Source organism: Megachile rotundata, chromosome 5, assembly GCF_050947335.1.
Source record: "Megachile rotundata isolate GNS110a chromosome 5, iyMegRotu1, whole genome shotgun sequence".
Lineage (NCBI taxonomy): Eukaryota > Metazoa > Arthropoda > Insecta > Hymenoptera > Megachilidae > Megachile > Megachile rotundata.
This window is the reverse complement of record NC_134987.1, coordinates 14637861-14661210: the sequence shown is the minus strand read 5'-3', so window position 1 is coordinate 14661210 and position 23350 is coordinate 14637861. Positions and strand designations below refer to the sequence as shown.

The 23350-nt window shown below is 32.5% G+C and overlaps 1 protein-coding gene across 11 annotated transcripts in view; it reads left to right on the top strand.

The window, feature by feature from the left end:
• Positions 1–23350, top strand: part of LOC100882696 (nucleolysin TIAR) — a 654466-nt gene that overhangs the window by 559534 nt on the left and 71582 nt on the right. For all 11 annotated transcript variants that reach the window (XM_076532252.1, XM_076532250.1, XM_076532251.1 and 8 more), the window contains 2 exons: positions 6462–6537; positions 16754–16856. In XM_076532252.1, the coding sequence (XP_076388367.1) occupies positions 6462–6537; positions 16754–16856 (179 nt within the window). The remainder of the gene's footprint in view (positions 1–6461; positions 6538–16753; positions 16857–23350) is intronic.

Below are 23350 nucleotides of genomic sequence, written 5' to 3'. Positions count from 1 at the left end.
ATTTTTTTGATCGTGCTCGTCATGTTTTTTTTAGAAGCTACGAGATCGATCGAGCGTCAAAAGTTCAAGTAATTCGTTAGCTCCACAGTAAGATACATGATTATATTTTATAAATATTCATACTTTGTTTAAGAGAGAGGTTTAGGTATTTAATTATGAAATACAAATCAATGGAATTTGTATTGGAAGAGTTTTGAAACTGTTCTAACGTGTATGCGCATTAGCAAGTTTGACTGCAACTGCGCAGGTTGGTCGGCGCATGCGCAGATTGATACATGCGCACATTGGCATGCGTACATCTGAGATTACGCTTGCGCAGACGATTTTGAATATTTTCAGTGCATCTGCTACGCAACTTTTATGATATTTAATCGTTTTTCGTTGGAAATGTCTCATATTTAACAAAATTATTTATAATTGACAGACTCGAAGTGAAAGAGAGTTATGTCAAGTATAAATCGAATGTCTTTCTTGCAACATTAACTATAGCAATTTGATGAAGCCAAACTTATATCATTGGTTTATGTATTTTAAATTAAACATTATATTATTAGATCAATATTCTGAACAAAATCTTTATTATTAGTTAATGTATTCCTTAACTATCTCATTTTATAATATTGTAGAAAATATCTCTCTCCCTATGAACACTATAAAAATATAAATAGAGTTTGTAAAACAGAAACAGACAGAATAAAGTAATGTCTGTAAAAGATAGGGTTGGATTAAAACGAGCAACGTTAACGATCAAACCGAGGAAAGTGACACTGTAACCAAGTTATTAGCAGATAGATTGATGAAGCTGCAGAAACGAGCATTCATATCTCTTATCCCTCGCGGTGTAGATGCTTCCGGTCTTTCGGAAGTGATATCCTTCGTCGCTGGTTCCGTTCGATTCTTACGTGTATGATGATAAGGACGAAGATATTCGTGCTGACGCGTCTTCCTTTTTATTGTCAGTAATTAATGGGTTCACGACTCGGTCCGATGACGACGAGAAAAACTGCTTCTATGGGTACCTAGATTGCCATGGAACACTGACGACACATGAAAAAGTGTCGCCAGTGACAGCTAAAGCGTAAAAGTTTCGTGGGTTAAGAGCAGGGTTAGCTGATGAAAAAATGAACAAGATTTTGCTGGTGTGTGGCACGACCTTTTGTTGTTCGACGTGTACAGGTTTTTTTAAGGCAAACTTCGATTAAATTTCGTTAATTAATATGTCTATGATGTGCTTTCAGAATTTTTCTTAATTTAAATTATAATTCTGAGTTATTGAAATAACAACTGATTCTCATTTTTAATTACGTGTATGTCGCAAGATATTTTGTAGGTTTTTGAAGTGTACTCTGATAAAATGGAGGCGCATGTTTATTTTAGGTAGTTAATTAATAAAAGTATGAGTATTAAATTAGAAACAGTATAAAATGAAGTTCATAAATTTTATCTAATTTTGAGAAACAATTTTGTAATATTTGAACTTGTTTGAACTGTGTTAAATAAGAATTTCCTTGTTGGATGTAAAACACTAAATTGTTATTATTTAAATAGAAACTTTAGACAACAGTGTTTAATTCTGTATTTTGTTACTGCAGTTTACGTTTGGAACATTGCACCTAAATATTTATAGAGGTTTACAGATAATGAGGTGTTAAATTAAAGTAACAGATACGAACACGTGGCGAATGATTGTTGCCTAATTGGATGAAATGCGAGACAAATCCCAGGTGTAATTTCCTATGTCAGTTTCGTAATTGCATCCGGTTGGCGTTACACATAATCTATATTGATATCGACATTCAAGTTATTGTAGCAAATTTTCAACCAGCAAATGGAAATTTATTGTGATTACCGTTTCATATTAATTTAACAAAGAAGTAGTTTACAAGTTATCTAAATCTATTGTCCAAAACTGCTTTCATTACATAATCTTTAGCATAAAATTTGTTTAATTCTCAGCATAAGCTCGTTCATTACAATAATATCATTTTGGATTATAATAAGAGCACGGGTAGTATAAATTCGTAAGATAATCTCTTATCGTCTTCGCCACGATAAAATATTTTACTGGATTAAGCGAAACCACCTGAATGAGTATAAAAACATTTCATTGCATTAAGTTTCGCTTGGTTTCAAGACTTATCGTTTCGAGAAAATATTAAAAGTTTTAATTTGTGTACCTGGTGCTATTTATGAACTAAGAAAATTTAGAGATATAGAGATTTTATGGTTTAAGGATTAAAGGATGTGGAGATGTAGGAATTTGAGGATGTAGAGGTAGATGGATATGAGGATTTGGGGATGTAGAGGTAGGAGGATATAATGATCTGGGGATATAGGGGTAGGAGGATATAATGATCTGTGGAGATTTAGAGATATGGAGATATAGAGATACAGAGATGTGGATATGTGGATGTGTAGAGATACAGAGATATGGAGATTTATAGATTCAGAAATGTGGTGACGTAGAAATATAAGTTCTACAGTAATAGAGGTTCTAGAGACCTAGAAATCTCAAAATATAGTGACAAAGAAATACAGCAAACTATAAATATATAAACATAAAAATCTAGGCTTCTACAAACCTAGTGACCAAAAAAGTAACAAAAATTACAATTCCCATTTCACCTATATATAAAATACTTACTGCTTAATAAATACCAAATAATTTTAGTTACATCAGTTCCCAAAAACCACGATATAAATCAATGTTGCCTCTAGAGCTCACTGAACAGTTTTCCCGAAAATCACAAATCGACTTTTGAATTCAGAGAGGCAAATAAATAGAAGCCATCTTTACATATCTGGACAGTCAGATAGAATAAAGGCTGGAAAGGGTGGATCGGGGTGAAAGACGAGGCAATGCTTATGTACGACCGGACACGGTGTCTACGACGTGCAATTTGAATCATCGAGGTTCGTGTGCCTGGGTTTCCATTCTGACGTCCATCGCGTTCGGCCAGCATGGTCGGCAATAAATCTAAAAACTAACTCTTTATCCTATCTGGGCTTTGTCGTCGAAGCTACACGAAGCTCCGCCATTGTCGCGGCTATATCACCGACCGACGCGGGATAGGGGGATGGTGTCGGGGTTGGACAGCTCTCGATGGAACTTGAATTAAATTTCGAGATTTATCGCGTCAATAACCGTGCATTAATTTACGATTTTTAACGGTGGAAAACGTAAATCCACGACAGCCGACGATTGTTTCGTTTCTCCGACGGCGGCGGCGTGCAGAGAGAACGAAAAAGGAGGGCGAAAAGGTGGGGATTTGAAATGAGAACGTGCCAGAGGGGGTTCCTGGCTATATCGAATGCGAAAGAACCGCGGGTGGGGAGAGACTTGGAAGTGTGGGCAACGACATATGCGACTGGCGTGCTCTACATCTAACTTATATTGACTATTACTCATGCGAGTAGCACTGTGACATTCCACGGCATTGACTGAAAAGTCACGGGAAACAATGACGCGATTCGAACAGACGCTTTCAAATATGTACTGTTTCATGCTGCTTAAACCATTAAATAAATTTTTTAGTTTTCGTATACTACAGTTGAAACTGGAATTAAATAATGAAATTTAGGCTACCCTACTGACGCACAAAAACACTTGTACTTATCAGATCAGGTACAATGTATACTTTGAAATTAAGAAATAAATAAACAAACATAAATGAACGTATTAATTCTTTATCTTGATGAAAATTAGCACATATTTCAAGAAAATGGTATTAAGAAATTTTATAATTAATTAATTTGTATTTGTAAAATTTTGGTAGTTGAATTATTAAGATTTGCTTTTGTCGAAATACATTTTAATTTTTGTCTACATGAAAAATAATTGTACAAGCTACTTTGTGTTTCATCCCTTATTTATTGTTGGTCTGAAAATAACTGAATGTCCACAAAACGTACTAATTTTATTTTTGAAATGTTGCCATTAGTTTCTTACTGAGAAACATTACAAATATTATTGTATTCGTTATAATTTAAAGAGAGATATTAATGTTTTTAGTGACGAATTCGTGCATTAAATTCTTGATAAGTCTAGAGTTGGATTATTAATCAGAAACGATTAAAGCAAACCGTATTTTTTGCTATTAGTCGAGCAATTTCGACAGAAATATCCTCACATTAAGAATTCGACTTCATTAGCCTAATTATTTATGACATAGATTTTTATTTTGAAGAGGATATTCTTATAAATTTAGCTTTCGATAATATTATAGTGTTTAATAAATATATTTTATAATTATGATACATATAATGTATTTTACAATTATGATATGTATAATGTATTTTACAGTTATGATACATATAATGTTTTTTTAAATTATGATACATTATAATGTATTTTAAAATTATACCATGTATGTGTGTACTTAAAAATGATAAAATTAGAGTGAAAAATATATGAAATTATAATACATATAAAAAGTTATATCCTTTCCTCGCAGAACAATTAATTTAATAAATAAAAATGATAAAAATTTAATAAATTAAAATATTAATTTGCAGTGATCTTAGTAAAGTCCGGAACCCTAAAATTTCTAATTTTCCACATTTAAAAACTTCCAAATAAATCCCTAAACTATTAATTTCATATTTCCAAAACCGAGAGCTTAAAATGTATAAAAATTCATGAATCTAAAAGAACCGAGCTTACTATTTTTAGAAGCTTATAAATTTGAAAGAAGAAAAATAAAAATTTCCATCTTACTAATTAACAGTTAATTACACAAGAAAATCCGCTTATGAATCGCTTTATTTATAAATAACACTGAAACTTTTAGATATCAACTGTTTTCTAAACGTCAAAAGATATGAGTTTCACCGAAAAATATATAAAAGCGGATCTTTAATTTGACGAGAGAAATAAAGATGAAATGTATGCTTTCGCCTTTATTGCGTGAAAACTGGGACGATTAAGAGTTGACTAAATACTGACTTTGACGAAAAAGCAATTTAAACGAGCATAAGTATTTAATGATAAAGAGAGAAAGTAAATGCCTAACTTTACTGAAAGCCTACGTGTATAGTTGACCACAACTTTATTTAGGTTCTTGTGCGGCACAGCAGTTCTAAATAAAATTTGCTGGAAACTACTGCCTATTCGAGCTCTTACTTGACCTTCTTATTTCAATTTACCACTTGATGTTCTACTTTACGATGAAAATGGGAAATGAAAGAGATGCTCATACGCTGTTGTTGTTGTTGCACTGTACACAATTATTTATGTCTTCAAGTCCAATAGTTATAACACTTGACTAAACTTTATTTTAAATTATTTAATGTCCCAGTAGCAAAATTTCTCATACTTTTCGAACTTGGGAACTTGCAAAAGTTTTACGTTGCAAATTTTTTGGAGGAAATATATTTTTGTTTGCAGATTTAGATTTATTTTGTACTTCAAAAATTCAGTTGCTAAATTTTGAAATATTGGGAGAAATTAATTAAACTTTATGTGGATGACACCGTTGATGAATTGAACATTTTAGAAACTATTTTATTAATCAATAATATTACATTACTTTAAAAAAATACAGTACCATTATCTTATCATATTTTAATAAAACATAGTATTACATTTTAACTACAATTTACTACAACAATACGTTTTTATCGTTTGCCAATAAAAGACAGTAAAACAGAACATTGTAAAGCGACTGTAAATAATACGGTCTCATTACTCTTGGAACAAGTTACGTATATGACCCGCTGATTACGAAAGGGTTAAACGAAGAAGAACGACGTTGAAGATCAGCAGCTACAAACCGTGACGGAGTATTCCTAATTTCGTCTGCTAGGCATTGCAGGAATCTTAATTATGAGGAAGAATTTGAGGGTGTCCAGCTCCAACTCGCTTGACAATGTTGTCGACAGTTTTCGAGAGAATACGAATGCTTCGAAATTTGTTGGAACGTAAAATAGATTAAGCTCTTCGTCGAAGCGTTATTAAATCATCACTAATGTTGTAGATTTCTATCTTTCCAGAGAAATTTTTGAAATAGCTGACAAACAGAAAAAAACTGTTCAGTCAGGAATTATTTAATTCATTTAATTTTTTGAATGCGATAGGTAGTGGGTCGTTTAGGACCCGAATATACAATATAAAATTTCATTTTCTGATTTGTATATACACATCAAGTATTATTAAAAAGATAGCAGCAATCCTCAACAATTTTCAATTTCGACAAATTTAACTTTTAATTTTATTTAATCCTCAGGAAATTTGATTCAATGAAGGCATCAAATTTTCCAATTTCTCGTAATAAATAGGTATCATATTTTGCGATTCAATTTCATGAATATTCTTTATTAAATTGATTTTAAAACGTATGCAATCCTGTTTAATATCAGAACCATTGCACTTTTCAAAAAATTGTGAAAGAGTTTAAATAAAAACTGAAACTTGATTGACAATAATTATAACATATTAAAATATTTGTTTATTTTTGTTACAGAGATTGCAGAGTCGTGAGAGATCCACAGACACTCAAATCCAAGGGTTATGGATTTGTTTCGTTTGTTAAAAAAGCGGTAAGTCACTAAATTTGTTATTATTGATGCAAATAGAATTGTAGCTAAGATAATGAATCCTTCAAGGATAGAGCCTTAGCTACAAGCTTCTCTTCAGCTAATTACTCTCCGAGTAAGCTTTAATTATTCACGGTCATGCTGCTTTTTTACACTAAAATTTGGCTAGTACATTTTTATGCTCAATTTTTATTAAAATAGTTTATGCATTGATTAGAAAAAATATCATCAATCATTTATGATGAGTAGCTGCATTTTTACTTTAATAAAAAAAAATTATAACTCGTCAAAAAATTCTTTTTATGATAAACAAAATTAAATTCTTTTCTTATTTATTCATTTCTGTTTGTAAAATTACTATTTAAACGTTTGTGCTGCGATTTTTGAAACGCCCTGTATAAATATACATATTAAATTCACACTATAAATGATGCAAATGCAAAACTTCTTACGATAAATAGAGTTCAACAATAAAAATTTCTCTTCCACTATTAGCTGATTCATAGTTATAAAGAAAACGCAAGAAACCGATAATAAACAAATCACGCTGCTGTAACAAGAATGCATCAGTAGATAACTAATAATAGGCAAGCTATTAAGCAATAATAAGTAACTATAAAATAGTTGTGACTCATTTAAACAGTTCCGACCTGTTTTTCCTCCACCCAAAAACACCCCTTTTATTCCACATTTCCCATATTAACTTTATCACATCGTTTCATTGAAAAGGAAACCTTAAAAATCAAATGTTGCCACCGTCTACAAAACTATATATGAAATTATATTTCCCAAGAAGGATCGCCGTTATCTCCATAAGGTCTAGTTTCACGAAACATCCCGTTGATTAAATAAAGAGAGGAGACGAACGTGTCAGGCTTTAGAGCATGATTTTTCGGTAGGAAACACATAGCGAGCCGACATTCACCGTGACCCACGAAAATCCACCACGTAAATCACGACGAAGTTAGATGTACGAGCGAGTAAAAGAAGTCCTTCGTCCGCTTATGGCGAGGTTATTCGTCGGGGAGGCTGCCCCCGGGCTACGGACCCTCTCGTTTCCCCTCTGTTTTAATGTTCTATCGATCTGGACCAACCGCCCGGCACCTGCCCTCACACCCACGGTATTACTATTACCGAAGTATAAATTTTCCGGGTGTCTCCGTTAACCTCGAGGAACACGCGAAAATTTCTCCGTCTCCTCTCCTGCCCCCCGTCCCCGTTGGCTCACCTTCTTCTTCCCCCCCGAAACCCGTTCCCGTATCCTGCCGCCACTATATCCTTCGACCGCCGGATACACGTACCTAAATCGCGGGTTCTAATCACCGGGCGTCCAACATCCTACCTCTTTTAAGATGTACGAGGAAATGCGAATTCCCAGGATTCTCGTTTCACCTCGACCTACACTCTGCTACTCGACATCCAACTGCGTTTAACGGCCATTCAAGCAATACGACTTCCGATGCTTTCGATCACCGCCATTCATTGCTGCCGCTGCAGTTGTTTGCTACTTTTGGAACATAAGATGGTTACGGAAAAAATTCAAACGTGTAAACTTAGTTTTGATTGGAAACTGCTGGTGACGAATATTTTAACGGTTTATGGGTATCATTTTGCTCTTTGTCTTAATTTTTACGTGAGACTGGAATTTTTATGAAAGCTTGAGTTGTTTGTTAGGGTATGGACAGTTGAGTGAAGGTAGAGCGGTGATGAATATTCTTCTGACACACTGACGATTTATAGGTTTTGGTGTTTTTATAAATTATACGAATTTTAGTCTTGATAGATGAGATAGGAATTTTTGCTAGAGATAACCAATAATTAAGTTGTTAGGGTAGAACAGTGATAAAGAGAACTTGTCTGACACGTCAGCAATTTGCAGAAGGTATTACTTTGTTCGATTATATTTTATTCAAGTTTTATTTTAATTGTTACAATATGTCAGATCACAATTTTTGTATAAAAGCAAATGAACCAACAATTGAGTTTATTAGGATAAAGAATAGAGAGACAATAAAACTTTTCCTAAATGTAAATATCTTATACATGTGTAATCTTGTGCATTTATAAATTATACAAATTTTGTTATATTTTGTTATGAATTGTTATCATATGTGAGATAACAATTTTATTTTATATAACAGCAAATGAAGCAACAATGAATCTGCTCCTTATGGAAATAAGGGAATATATGATACTCCTTATCAGATAATGTTAACTAAAAATTATCTCTAAATTCTGATTACACCAATTAATTAAGTAACTACCAATAAAAAAGTGATTATGTGAACGATCAGTACAGTTGATAGACTACTAAGGCCTAGGTTACATTGGTAGAGTATACTAACCCTAGTCTAACATTCATAACACCGTTGTAGACGAAGTTTCAAAGGTCTGAGTCACAATTGACCTGGTTTCGCTATTCAAGTTCTACGGAAACGATATAAGGCAGATGCAAATAACCGCCATTCTAACGTTTAGACTCCGCATTGTACATCTTTTCTAAAAATAATACTAACAACTTCCATAATATAGTATATTTAAACTTGTATGTGTTCGAAATGAACTCGTAACTAAAAAAGTAATTTTTCATTTACAAATAAATTACATTTAAAATTGCATTGTTCAAATTGCATACACGATGTATGTAATATACGTAATGTAAAATATTTTTAAATAAACATTTTTTCACGGGTCAACACACATGAGAGAATGTGAATCATTTTTTATTAAAAATTTTATTATTGGTCTAATTTAAAATATTCGTCACTTGATTTATCACGAAAATTGTGAAAATATTGGACAAAATTTTTTAAAAATACTACTCAATCAAATTTTTAACTACAGTGTTAATTTTAAAGAAAATTATAATTAATCTTAAACTAAAAAAAATCTTAACTATTCCAGCTAAAATGTGAAATCAATTCAAGCTTAAAAAGTGCTCCATTTCGAAATATTAAATAAGAAAAAAATTATTGATCAAGAATGAACATATAAAATCGTCTTAAAGGCAATACCGAGATTATATCATAGTACCAAAAGTTGGCCACTTCGAACGATAAAACCTGAGATCAATAAATCCGGCCAGCAATAAATCAAGTAACCCGAAAAAAGCTTTCATAACGTTCCATCGATAAAATCCGTGTCGGGATAAGGTCGGAAGGAAAGGTTCGGCAAAAAATTCATTTCATATTCTTAATTTCCACGTCGCTGTTGATTCCAAAATTTTCCTTCTACCCACCTCACTGGCGTCGACATAATATCCCCATAAAATATCCGATCGTTGGTCCCCGGGTGCTTTGCAGCCGTGACGTCACCGTCCCCCTATGGAAAGAGGTGTGCGGTTTCGTTAAAGCCACGTAATCCGTCTATGACTTAATAATGCGTGTAAAGCAGCTTGGTTTCGCTTGTTTAGAACGGATGGGTCTATAGACACTTTCTAACCGTGTAGGAAATTCGATTTGATGGATACTTGGACAAATCAACGCTAGGTTTCTCAAACTCGTTTAATAGATCTCGAATTTATTTACTTCAAATTACAAATTATTAGGGAGCTTTTATCAACTTGTATGTTAAGATAGACTGTTGACATATGTTAGGCTGTTAATTTATTAAGTTACGTCAGGTTGCCGATATGTTACTTTACGTTAGATTGTTGACGTGTTAGCTCAGATTAGTCTGTTAACATGGTTGCTTGTATTAGACTCTTAACATGTTAGCTTATATTAGATTGATGAAGTGTTAGTTTAGATTAAATTATTAAAATGTTAGCTTACATTAAATTGATGACGTGTTAGCTTACATTAAACTTTTAACATATTTACGTTAGAGTACCAACATATTAATTTATGTTACACCATCGACATGTGAACATACGACGTTCACATATTAGCTTGGTTCACATATTAATTCACATATTAACTGTATTACGTTAACATATTAGTTTACATAACTAAACAGCAATTGTACAGACTACTTTCTTTCACTTCATTTTAAATAATACCTAATAAAATATGTAGTCATCAGAAGTTCATAAATCTAGTGTAAACTTCTTAGATAAATCAGACTAGAATCCCCAAATTCTCAATCGTCAAAATCCTCAAACTCCCAAACCTCCAAATACTTCAAAAGCCCTTTCCTAATATAAAACCTTGTCATTACCAGTAAATCTATGGGATTCAATTCTAGTTACATTAACATTTATGACTCTCAATCAAAAATCCTAATTGCATCAACATTCTCAACCAAAAATCCTAGTTGCATTAACGTTTATGACTCTCAGTTAAAAGCCCTGGTCATATTAACGTTTATGGCCCTCAGTCAAAAATCCTAGTCACGTAAAGGTTTATGACTCTCAGTCAAAAATCCTGGTTACCTTACCATTTACGACTCTCGATAAAAATGTGGCTACCTTTACATTTACGGTTTTCAATCAAAATGTGGTTTGTGGAATTCAATGAATGTCTTTATGTATAACTTATTCAAAGGCACAAAATATAGCTGCAGCGTTCAAAGATATTTTTAATTAAATTAGTAATTTTATCCAAAACGAATATTAAGATGCTCACCTTGTTATTCAAGCATTGATACAGTAGCACCAATTTGTGATCAATGAGGTATCAGTTAAGTGTTTGATTTTAAAACTTCAACTTTACTACAATTATTACTTTAGTACATTATCATATTATTAATTATTGCAAAGGCAGCAACGACCTTTCAGTGCAATGAAGAATTAGGCTTGTGTTAATATAAAGTCGGTTTTAATATAAGGTTGATTATATTAAATGATTCCTCCCACCTTCCAAATGATTTAGTTCCGCAATAAGGCCATCAAGATCCAGGTTACGACTCTTCCTGAAAGTGCAAACCTTGCGCAGTTGTGTTCCGACGTTTCACATCGTCAGAAGTCTGAAGACGCACTAATACGAAACGTCGAAGCATAATCCCGCAGGGACACAGCTTACACCCGTGAACCTCAAGGAATAGTTGCATAAATTCAGCCATCACGAGCAGATGACGTAATTACACGTGCATAGTTACCGAACAACGAACGATCTTCCACGGTCCATAAATGGTCGGGACATTTTCACGATGTCTACTTGACCCCATAGTTAAAGGATAGTAGCAACTTATCGAGCGTAGTTTAGAATCGGCTTAGAGGCGAGTATTGGGTTTCCCGGTGATATCGTGAATGGAAATTCGAATCGGAAACACTTTATCCCGCGGAGGCAGGTCAGAGGAGGAGCGGTGTGATGCCAAGATCGCCGGAAACGTGGGGACATGGTACCGCAACGAGGAAATCGAGAAAGGTTACCGTCTGAAGGTGGACCCGAGAATATCCTCGAAAAGTCGCAAATGGCTAGCAGAGGGGGGCAAAGGGAAGGGGGGAATTCTCTCTTCGTACGCATTGCTGAAGAGCTTCTCGAACAGTCGAGCCTTCCGGAGGGGGATTCCCGCGACGGGAATATTTTTAGCTTTCCTATCCCGTCCTCTTTTCGCATCAGCCATTCGACTGCCACCGGCACCCTGTCACGAACGTTCACATTTACGCGCAACCGAGCGTCTGTGTGCGTTACTACCAACGTCGTCCTCTGTTATTCCACATCCATTTCTCCTCCGCAACGGCCTCACCGCGGAACACCGCCTCCCTCCATCTGCCTTAACTCTTCTTGGCTCCCAGACCTTCTTCTGCAAGCTTCTACGATTCCTCTTATTTTTCATACGGATAGCGTAATGGACTTATGATAGACGGACTAGAGTGACTGCTTTGTTACCACGCAGAGCAAACTGCTTTCAATGTGGACTTCTGTTGCTCTTCCATCCCCTAGTAATAGTGCTTCATGTTTGGTAATCTCACGACGAAGTTAAAGGTTCCCAATTTTCTGGCAGCATTTAACTAATTTTTAACTCTTTTTAATATGGTCCACATTAACTATGCGCGATTCTGTTGCTTTTCTATTTTGAGATGATAGTGTTTGATGTTCGGTAGAGAATCTCAAGATGAAAGTTAAGGGTTCCTGGTTTTCTGGCAGCATTCAACTAATTTTTAACTGTTTTCAATGTGGTCCACACTAACTATGTGCGATTCTGTTGCTTTTCTATTTTGAGGTGATAGTGTTTGATGCTTGGTAGAGGATCTCAAGATGAAAGTTAAGGGTTCCTGGTTTTCTGGCAGCATTCAACTAATTTTTGACTGTTTTCAATGTGGTCCACACTGACTACATGATTCTGTTGCTTTTCTATTTTGAGGTGATAGTGTTTGATGTTTGGTAGAGAGTCTCAAAATGAAAGTAAAGAATTCCTGGTTTTCTGTTAACAAATATATAACAATCCATCACATGTATTAACAATATTAATGAATTAAAAACTTGATCCCCTTGCACTATTTTGACGAGTCTGACAATTTGGTGTTCAAGTCCAATTATAATTTACATAGTCAATGATTGTACAATAACATATTGACATCACATTTCCAATTATTTGTCTGTTTTAATATTGTAGCTGTAATTAGTTCTGACGCGTCTGACAAATAAATCACAGAGCAAGGGGTTAATAAGAGAAACTCGCATCACTCAAAAGAAATTTCCAAAATCCTACAAATAACATCTAAAACCATTTGATCACATAAAAGTTTTATCTTAAAGCCATGAAATTTCATTACGAACTCCCGAAGAACCGAATAATTCTATGAAATAACAACGTTAAAGCATCGGTTGTATCACAATGTAAAACAGAAAATATTCTGGTAATGTATACGTATTTATTACGGCTGTTCCATGCAGGGGAAACAGTAATAGACCACTTTTCTCAATCCACTCGTGCTATGCTTCTCAAAGCAGTGCAGTAGTAAATAAAAGTTACGGCTACCATCTTGTGTACTGCAAGTTACGGTCTCTAGCTGTTGGTCGTAATGTTCCCAGCTTTTTGTTTATTCCACTTGCACGATCTATTTTTTAACGCCGGATAACACATCTATTTCTTGGTCCCTTCTTTACTTATCCAAGTATCCGAACGGAGAGTGGCCATCGATGTTGCACCTAGGGTAAAATGGACCATAAACTGGTTACAATTTTAATTCCTGTGAAGTAGGTCATTCGAGAAGTTTGTTCTACTTTTTATGCCACTATTTTTTTATTTTTTAGTGGATAATGAATATTGATGTTTTTAAGTGGTTCTGATGTATAGGTACTGTCTTGTGTAATTTGGATTTTATTTTAATTGAGGGGGTGTGCGAAAGAGAGATTTAAGAGGGAATGTTTGAAATGATATTTGGATAATTTTTTTGGATATTGGTAGATGTAGTGGTGGACAACTATTGTATTATGTGTAATTAATATGTCAAGTTAGAAATTTCTAAATTTCTGAATTTCCAAATCACCAAATTTCCAAATTTCTAAGTTTCCAAATTCTAAATTTCTCAAATTCCAAATTTCTCCAATTCTAAATTTCCCAAATTCTGAAGTTCTCCAATTCTAAATTTGTCCAATTCTAAATTTCCCAAATTCTAAATTTCTCTAATTCTAAATTTCCCAAATTCCAAATTTCTCAAATTCCAAATTTCCCAAATTCCAAATTTCCCAAATTCCAAATTTCCCAAATTCCAAATCTCCCAAATTCCAAATCTCCCAAATTCCAAATTTCCCAAATTCCAAATTTCTCAAATTCCAAATTTCCCAAATTCCAAATTTCCCAAATTCCAAATCTCCCAAATTCCAAATCTCCCAAATTCCAAATCTCCCAAATTCCAAATTTCCCAAATTCCAAATTTCCCAAATTCCAAATTTCCCAAATTCCAAATCTCCCAAATTCCAAATCTCCCAAATTCCAAATTTCCCAAATTCCAAATTTCCCAAATTCCAAATTTCCCAAATTCCAAATTTCCCAAATTCCAAATTTCCCAAATTCCAAATTTCCCAAATTCCAATTTTCCCAAATTCCAAATTTCCAAACTTCTAAATTTCCAATTCTAAAATTTCGTAATCTTCCACAAAATATTACAGATTTCCAAAATAATAAAATTTTCGAATTTGAAATTTAGAACCATAAAAACATTCAAATTCAAAAATCTATAAATTTGAATATTTAAAAATTTTTATATTTCCAACTTCCTAAATTCGTGAATTTAAGTTTATAAATTTGAACCATTCATAAATATTAAAATAAAACACTGTGCACCAGTGTTTCAGCAATGTTTATATATAAAATGAACGAATATACAGAGAACATGAGAAATAGAGATTAAGAAGAAAATTATTGGTTGACATTTATTTTGATAATGACAAATAAAAATAAAAATACGTAGAGAAAAAAATGTTTCATTGTAAGCGACATTTTACAGAGAAAGTTATTGGTGTCCTGCAGTTACGGAGCAGCGTGAAAGCAATATCTTTCTATTGTTTTGCTTTATTATCGAATCTATTGTTCTACTCCTATTTGAAATATGGGTTGTCAGCATTTTTTCCATCATACCGTGTGCTCATTTCAACTCCTCATAAAATGTATTATTTAAAACTTGTGAACTGTTAGTTGATTTGTTTAATTGTGACTCGTAAAATATTACCAGATATAAAATGTTCAAACATAAAATTGGTAAACATCTATAACACTAATAAACTGTTAGTTGTTTTATTTACTGTTTTATTGCGATTGGTAAAATATTGTGGCCAGACATAAAATATAAAAACTTAAAATTGATAAGCACATCGATAACAGTAATAAACTGGTAGTTGACTTATTTAAACCATTTGTTTAATTATGACTCGTAAAGTATTATAATATTATAGGCGTACTTTGGTAATCTAAATATATGGATTAAGAATAAAAATGTATATAAAAAATATTTTATTGTAAATACAATTTTATAAACATAATTTATAATATCTATACGATACTCTATGAGATGAGTGACATTTACAATATTTTTTATTGAGTTACTGAATATTTTCTAGCTCTCAAATATCTGATATTTTGTATTGAATAAATATTTGATACATAAGATTAACTCATACATATAATTCAGTTGTAATAAAAATTAACTAGATTCGTCATAACATTTGAAAGTTCACATATGATGAACCAGACTTATATTTTCATTGCAAATGAATTTTGGGTTCAATTTTAATTGCAGTCTTCGAAATTAAGGATTGAATACAAAACGTGCATAATTTTTCAATTTTCTTTATTTGTCTTCACTGAACTGCTTAAAAAATTGTAGGATAAAGGGTTAATCCCTTAATGTACAATTTCTTCAGTGCTTCAGTTAAAATTATTAAAACAAATAATAAAAGTTAAAATATTATGTAATCAGACACATATAATATCCAAAAATAAAATGTTTACATTATAAAGACAGACAGTATATTTTGTCCGATTATTCTAATAAAATTATACGTAAACAGCTTCCAATCATTCAGCTTCTAATACCAGAATATTTAGTTAGCCCGTGCATGCATGATAGGCCATGTGCATATTCAAGTACGTATGAATACGAATATCGATGTGAAGCATCTAAAAGGAATATCGTATGCGGTGAACAATTTCGTGTAAATGTATCATTCTATTTTTTGGCTTCCATTGCACACGAACGCTTTCCCCTAAATCGGAAGCACTTTGATCGTAGCCAACGAGTAAATGAACATGGGAGAACCTATCGCGTATCGGTTACCCGGAAATATGAACAATTTTTGTTTCTATCGGCCCAAAAGGAATATAGATTTTGAGGCGCGTGAAATTTCATATTTACGGCAAGTATTTAACACGTTAAACGACGTGCCATACAATTTACTTGCTGTGTTTGATCAAAATGTGTTAACTACGGTCTTTCATTTTTTTTCGACTCACTGCGATTTTGTATCTTTCAAAAATTCTGCTGTTTTTAAAGAAATATATGGTTTTTATTAAGATACTTTTATTTTAGTCGATGTTAATATAGTATAAACAAGATTTTAATAGAACTTTTAATCCTTTAACTTAAAACAATTTTCATGCAGAAATGAATAATAATTGCTACAACGTGAGGACAAATCAAGAAAATTAAAAAGTTAGACAAGTTTTGCATTTAACAATTATTGATTATGAGGATTACAATTAGAATTGAAGCTAAAGTAGAATTTTAACCATGTACTTGGAGTAGTTGTTCACTTTTTGATGCAGAACAATTTTCTGTGTTGTAAATATAATCTATATTCAGTGTTAGATACAATGTTTGGTATCATTGTTTCAGGAAGCGGAAAGTGCTATCGGTGCGATGAATGGACAATGGCTGGGTAGCAGGAGTATTCGAACGAATTGGGCGACTCGCAAACCTCCTGCGCCAAAATCTGAAGGTGAGTAAGAATACACATTCCTTCTTTTCGCATTCTGTTGTTAACGATGGTGCATGATCTCTGTTGCAATGAGCGGCTCGCGTGATCGGAAGATAGGTAGCTATTACATTATTCAATTCAAAATCGAGCACCGTTTTTAATACAATATAAAATAAAGGTATTTCGAGGTATTAACAAAAAATAATGAGGTGATTTATATTAAATAGTAAATGTAAGATCGGAGTACATTTATTTACAAATTTATTGTTTGAAACTGAAATGTTAGATTTTTGAAAATGATGCTTATAATAAATAAAATGTTTCATAGTTTTGAGAGAAATATTTTTCTCGTAACCAAATGTAATTTTTAATATTACATTATTCGATGGTATGTGGTGAAATCAAGTACTGTAAAGTCCATAGGAAAATCGGTTTAAGATTGTTTTATGAACGATATAGAGCCGATATGAGAATCAATATTGAAACCGTGAGCGAAACAGATATGGACAGAAATTTCAATTTCTTATAACAGTTATTCAGAATAAACGTTCTTTATAACTGTTTCGAGAAGCAAAATCGATATCGTAACTGTTTTCAACCCCTAGATAAAGCTATCTATTGCAGTTTTATTAACTCCAATGTTCTTCTCACTTGTGTTTTCGTTCTATAACATTTTTATAATAATATTTTTTCAAATTTTGAAGTAACTTATTAGGAAGAATGAAAATATAGAGAAAACACAAGGAAAATTCATTTATTTAATTTTAAGAAGGTTTAGTAATTTTAATTTCGGGGCATGTGGAAATTTAACAGGACAGATTTAACATGACATAATAAATTAGTTTATTTTGTTTTATAGTTTGAACGTTTCTGACCAATTTCTTTTTTAATATTTTGGAAAACATATCTAAAAATTTGGCAGTTTGGTGGAGTTCATAATTCAATTGTATAAAACATTAGCACCTTTGTTAATTTACAAATATGTTATTTAAAAAATACGGGAATTATAATCGTTCAAATTTGCAGTCATTCTAATCTTCAAATACAGAAATATAATTTATAATTGTATAATTTATAAACTTTGTTAATTTACAAATTTCACATTCTCTATATACTTCAATTAAAATTTTTCAACTTCACAAACATTCTAATTTTCACGTTAAAAAATGTAATTCAATCATTTACAAACTTTGTTGATATACAAATTTCACATCTTAGAAATACTCCAATTAAAATTGTTCAAGTTTACAAACATTCTATTTTTCATGTTTAAAAACATAATTGAATAATTTACAAACTTTGTTAATTTATAAATTTGACATCCTAGATATACTTCAATTAAAATTGTTCAATTTTACAAACATTCTAATTTTCAAGTTTAAAAATACAATTTCTAATTGAATAATTTGCAATCTGAAAAATTCGGAAAAATGCAAGAACCTAAAATTTTCATATTTGAGAACCGATGTCTTATCAGTACCCATAAGTGCCCGCCACTTACGTTCATACATCGCGCTCCCACGTTCACAATTGCCCATAATTCTCCCAAATCGCATTTCTCTGAATTGATTCTTTTAAAATATCCTTGGCCTCCACCTAATTCCGTCTATGATGAATCAAGTCAAGCATTCCGGACAATTTTCTCCCCTTATTTCTTGAAATCCCTTGTATTTATATCCGCGGAATCGAGCTGCGCGAACCCGAAACCGCCAAGTCGAAATTAAATATCGTGTTCACCGTTTGCGGACTCGGAATTTTCCTTGACGTAAGCGGAATTCGATTAGATCTGCGAAACTCCACGTTGCACAAATGGATGCGCACGATCGCGTTACTCGTTCAAAAAGTCCGTCTCTTTTACCGGCAACGGAAGGCTCGTTCGACACACAGAGCTTTCGCCCCGTCATTCAGAAAAATTCGAAACGGTTTCACCGCGAACGGTTGCTCTACAAAAAACAACCACAACCTGCAAAGGCATCGCTCGTGTTTGTTAATCGATACCTCGAGATGGATTTCGACGGAGTTTCCTTCGTTTTTCCTTTCTTTCGAAAACGGCTACGAATTCGTACTCTAACCTAACATGATCCACTGTACAATTTTAATGGTACATGCGAAAGAGTTTCTTCTTTCGAAACAAGTCATCGGGTGCGAAATTGATCGATTTTGACAAAGGAGTTTCTTTAATTTTTTCTTTCTTTTGAAAATCGTTAGCTTTGAATTCGAACGCCATTGAAGAGGTAACCTAACCTAACAGTACCCACAATGTTCAATTATAACTATATGTACTTAACAGAAATATCAATTTATATATTACTTATGTTTTCTAATATCTGCATTCATAACAAAAATATTTATCAAGACACCATCTTGAAGAAGAAATTAATTTCTTCAATAGAAGTATCAAATTTATAACTTCTAAAAAATTAATTTTCTATATAAAATATTCTTCATGTATTTATAATAATATTTTCACTTCAACATATTGTAAGATCCTCTGTTCTAATATTTCGTTATACTTGAAATAAACTAAATTATTTTATTAACGTAACATTAAAATAATTCTTTAAACTAACAAAAAATTAATTGTGGAGTGAAAATAAATATAGTTGTAAGTACCAAAGTTGGCAAAATAATATTTTACTTATAACAGTATTTTATTTATAAAAATATTTGAAATATTGAGAAGAGAAATTTTTCAGTAAGAAATAAATTTAGTAAACCAACTGATTCCTTAATTATTTATCTTTACATTATAAGATCTCCTTTGTAAAAACATTTAAAAATACCAAGAAGAGAAATTTTTCAGTAAAAAATAAATTTAGTAAACCAACTGATTCCTTAATTATTTATCTTTACATTATAAGATCTCCTTTGTAAAAACATTTAAAAATATCAAGAAGAGAAATTTTTCAGTAAGAAATAAATTTAGTAAACCAACTGATTCCTTAATTATCTATTTTTGCATTATAAGCTCTCCTTTGTAAAAACATTTAAAAATATCAAGAAGAAAAATTTTTCAGTAAAAAATGAAATTAAACCAATTGATTCCCTAATTAACGTATATTAACATTTTCTTTATAAAAATATATAAAACACCAAAAAGAGAAAATTTTCCAGTAAGAAATAGAGTCAGTAGAGCAACCGAATCCTACTATTTAGATGCTGTGTAATAAAACTAGATATTTAGGTTAGGATCGCAATCACCGCCATTATCTGATCGCCGTCCAGTCGTGAATTCGAAATGAAACAACCGTGTTTATTTTCATTTTTCAATGTCCTTGTTGGCCGACTGGATCAACTCGGGAAGCAGTAAAATTATTCAACGAATAAAACGGATGAGTGCGAACGCATACCACGGATCAATGACGAAACGAAGGAGCTAGTGTAAAAATAAGGCTTCACGGTGATGAGCTAAAACGCGGCCTACGCAAACGAGCGGAAATATGAGAAAAGAAGGAACTTAATGAGCTATAATTGAACACGAAGCGTCTACAATTAATGCGATCCACTCGTTCATGATACTGTATTGTGATTTTTTGTCCTCTGTGTACTTACTTCGTTGCGTTTTAATTTTATTGCCGACGAGATTGTGCGCCTCGATGTTCTGCCTCTCAACAACTTCGAACGTTCGTTTCTTTAATACAACAAGCTTTCTGATGCGTATATAAGAATTTTATTAGAGTTAGGTATATTTGTGTATTGAAATACATTTTTATTCGTTGGAAATTTAGAACTTTTATACACGAAATAAATATACATATATACGTAATTTTATACGCGTATGTATTTGCACATATTAGTAGGCTGTTTAAATTGAATTCAAATTTATAATTGAAACTGAGTTTTTAAGTTTACATATATCAAGTTTACATGTTATCAAATATGGAAAGTTAGAGATTTATTTGGCGATATAGACGTTTAAAAATGTAGGTATTTAGGATTTTAAGAATTTAGGAAATTAAATCTATGAATGCAGGAATTTTCAAATTTAAAGAATTGGAAATGTAGATTTTTAGGAATCTAAATATGAAGGATTGAAAATTAAGAAATCTAGCAACTTACTTTCATAGTAATTTAGAGACATAGGAACTTAGAAATTTAGGAATTTAGGAATTTGAGTATTTGGAAATTTTGCAATTTTTAAATTTGGGTGTTTTGGAATTTTGGATTTGTGAAACTTGAGTATTTGGAAGTTTTGCAATTTTGAAATTTTGAAATTTGGAATCTGGAAATTCTGGAATTTGGGAATTTTGAAATTTTGGAATTCGGAAATTTTGGAATTTGGAAATTTTGGAATTTGGAAATTTTGGAATTTGGAAATTTTGGAATTTGGAAATTTTGGAATTTGGAAATTTTGGAATTTGGCAATTTTGGAATTTGGCAATTTTGGAATTAGGAAATATTGGAATTAGGAAATTTTGGAATTTGGAAATTTTGGAATTTGGCAATTTTGGAATTAGGAAATTTTGGAATTAGGAAATTTTGGAATTAGGAAATTTTGGAGTTTGGCAATTTTGGAATTTGGAAATTTTGGAATTTGGAAATTTTGGAAATTTAAAATCGTGGAATTATAAAATTGAAAAATTAAAAAATTGAGAAGTTGAGAAATTGAAAAATTGAAAAATTGGAATATTGAAAAATTGAAAAATTGAAAAATTAAGAAATTGAAAAATTGAATAAAATTAAATTTCAAATAAATTTTGACATTTACGTGAATAAAATTCACTAACGTTGACTTCAAGAATCTAATACTAAAAACCCAACTAACTTTCACCAGCCAAAATTCAAACAGCCTACCATTCCAATTCCTCCAAATTCCCATTATATCATTTATCTTCTCTAACTTTCCATCTACAACATTTCATTTAATTCACATAATTATCCATCCTACCATATTCTTGTCCGTCCCAAATCTTTTAAACGACAGTGAATATACATTTTATAATTGAACCGTCCAAAGCTCCTTTCACGGGGGCAGAAACTCTAAAAACTTAAGTTCAAAGATGAAAATACGAATTTAACGAGGATGATTGGTCTCTGACATTATGCAAAAACTTTCACCAAAAACCCCAAGTTGTTCGACGGGAACAGATTCACCCAGAACTCGTGGGTTTCGTTAGACTCTGAGAGATCGCGCAGCAAGATTTCAAACGCTTTCAGTTTAAACGACACGCCTCTAAGCTACCTCTGGCCTTGGCCGATATTCTTCGTGCTTTAACGTTTTTTTTCTATCCTTCGAGGGTGATAAACGCGACAGATTCAAGAACAGGATGAACGCATTTAAAAGATATAAAAATGAAAATTCGGAGCTGAGAGGAAATGTACGATTTTCGTTGGAACGTATTCGACGAAATTCGGTTCCGTAAAATTTTATGTGTTGCAAGGGAAATTTGTAAGATGCACATGTGTTTCGAGTGTGGAAGATGGTGCCATAATTTATTTACATTTTATATTCCTTTATTGAACGCAGAAATTGTTGTAAAATGATTAGAATTAAAATTTGACATTTTTTAATTCACAACCCTCTAAAGTTTCAAATTTAGAATGTTGCTGAAATGGATTTCTATCTGTGAAAATTCATAAATTTAAAAATTAAGATGCACCTAAATTTATAAATTTAAAATACTCTTCCTATGAGAATGTTATAATTTCACCCTTACGTTACAACCTAACCTAACCACTAAAACTTCAATAGCGTTCACATCGTTATCATTAAGATCCAATTGAATTCCAAAGAAACGCACAGTAAAGTACCTTTGCAAGTACTCTTAACAGTTTTAGCCTCCACCATAACTTTTTAAAAGATAAAATAAATTTCTAAAACTACCGCCAAAACGAGATAAAAAAATCCTGTTCCATTTTCCCGTTGAAGAAAATAACGTTCGAATTTATTATTCGAAAGACCTTCGAGAAAGCACGCAATGTTTATTGCCCCCTCCCCCGAATAAACCACGTTTTAGCAGAATAACGAGTGATCGTAACCGTCTCGTAATTATTCTTCGTTCTCCTTTCCCTGGCTGGTTCAGCTTAATTCGATTTACATGTATAAATAACGCGGAGCGAGGCACAAAGGGATTTATAACCGGCGTGCACATGTGGCGCAGTAGACGGGCAACAGTGAAATTTCATTAACGAATAATCATTTTTCCCGATATGAAATTTAGGAAGAGACGAGACGGAATTATTAAACGCGAAGGTGAGCCGTGCAAGAAAGTGTTTCACGCTGGAAAATTTTCGCCTATGCAAATACGGGTGAACGGTCCTGGTAGGACGAGTCTAGTGAAAAACTTTGGGACGCTCGGCGACGAATACTAATTAAAGACTTGCGGAATGAAATTAGTTAGCTGACAGGAGAGATAGGGGGTCGGAGGTGACTCGGTGGATGGACGACAACGGAGTCCGCCGGTCGACGAGAAGAAGAGCCGCTTATGATAATATAATAATACTTACTTGCCTCTCGGAGTGCTACCTACCAAGCTCATTATGCGTTTAGTTCATAACTTCAATTGGATTCTTAC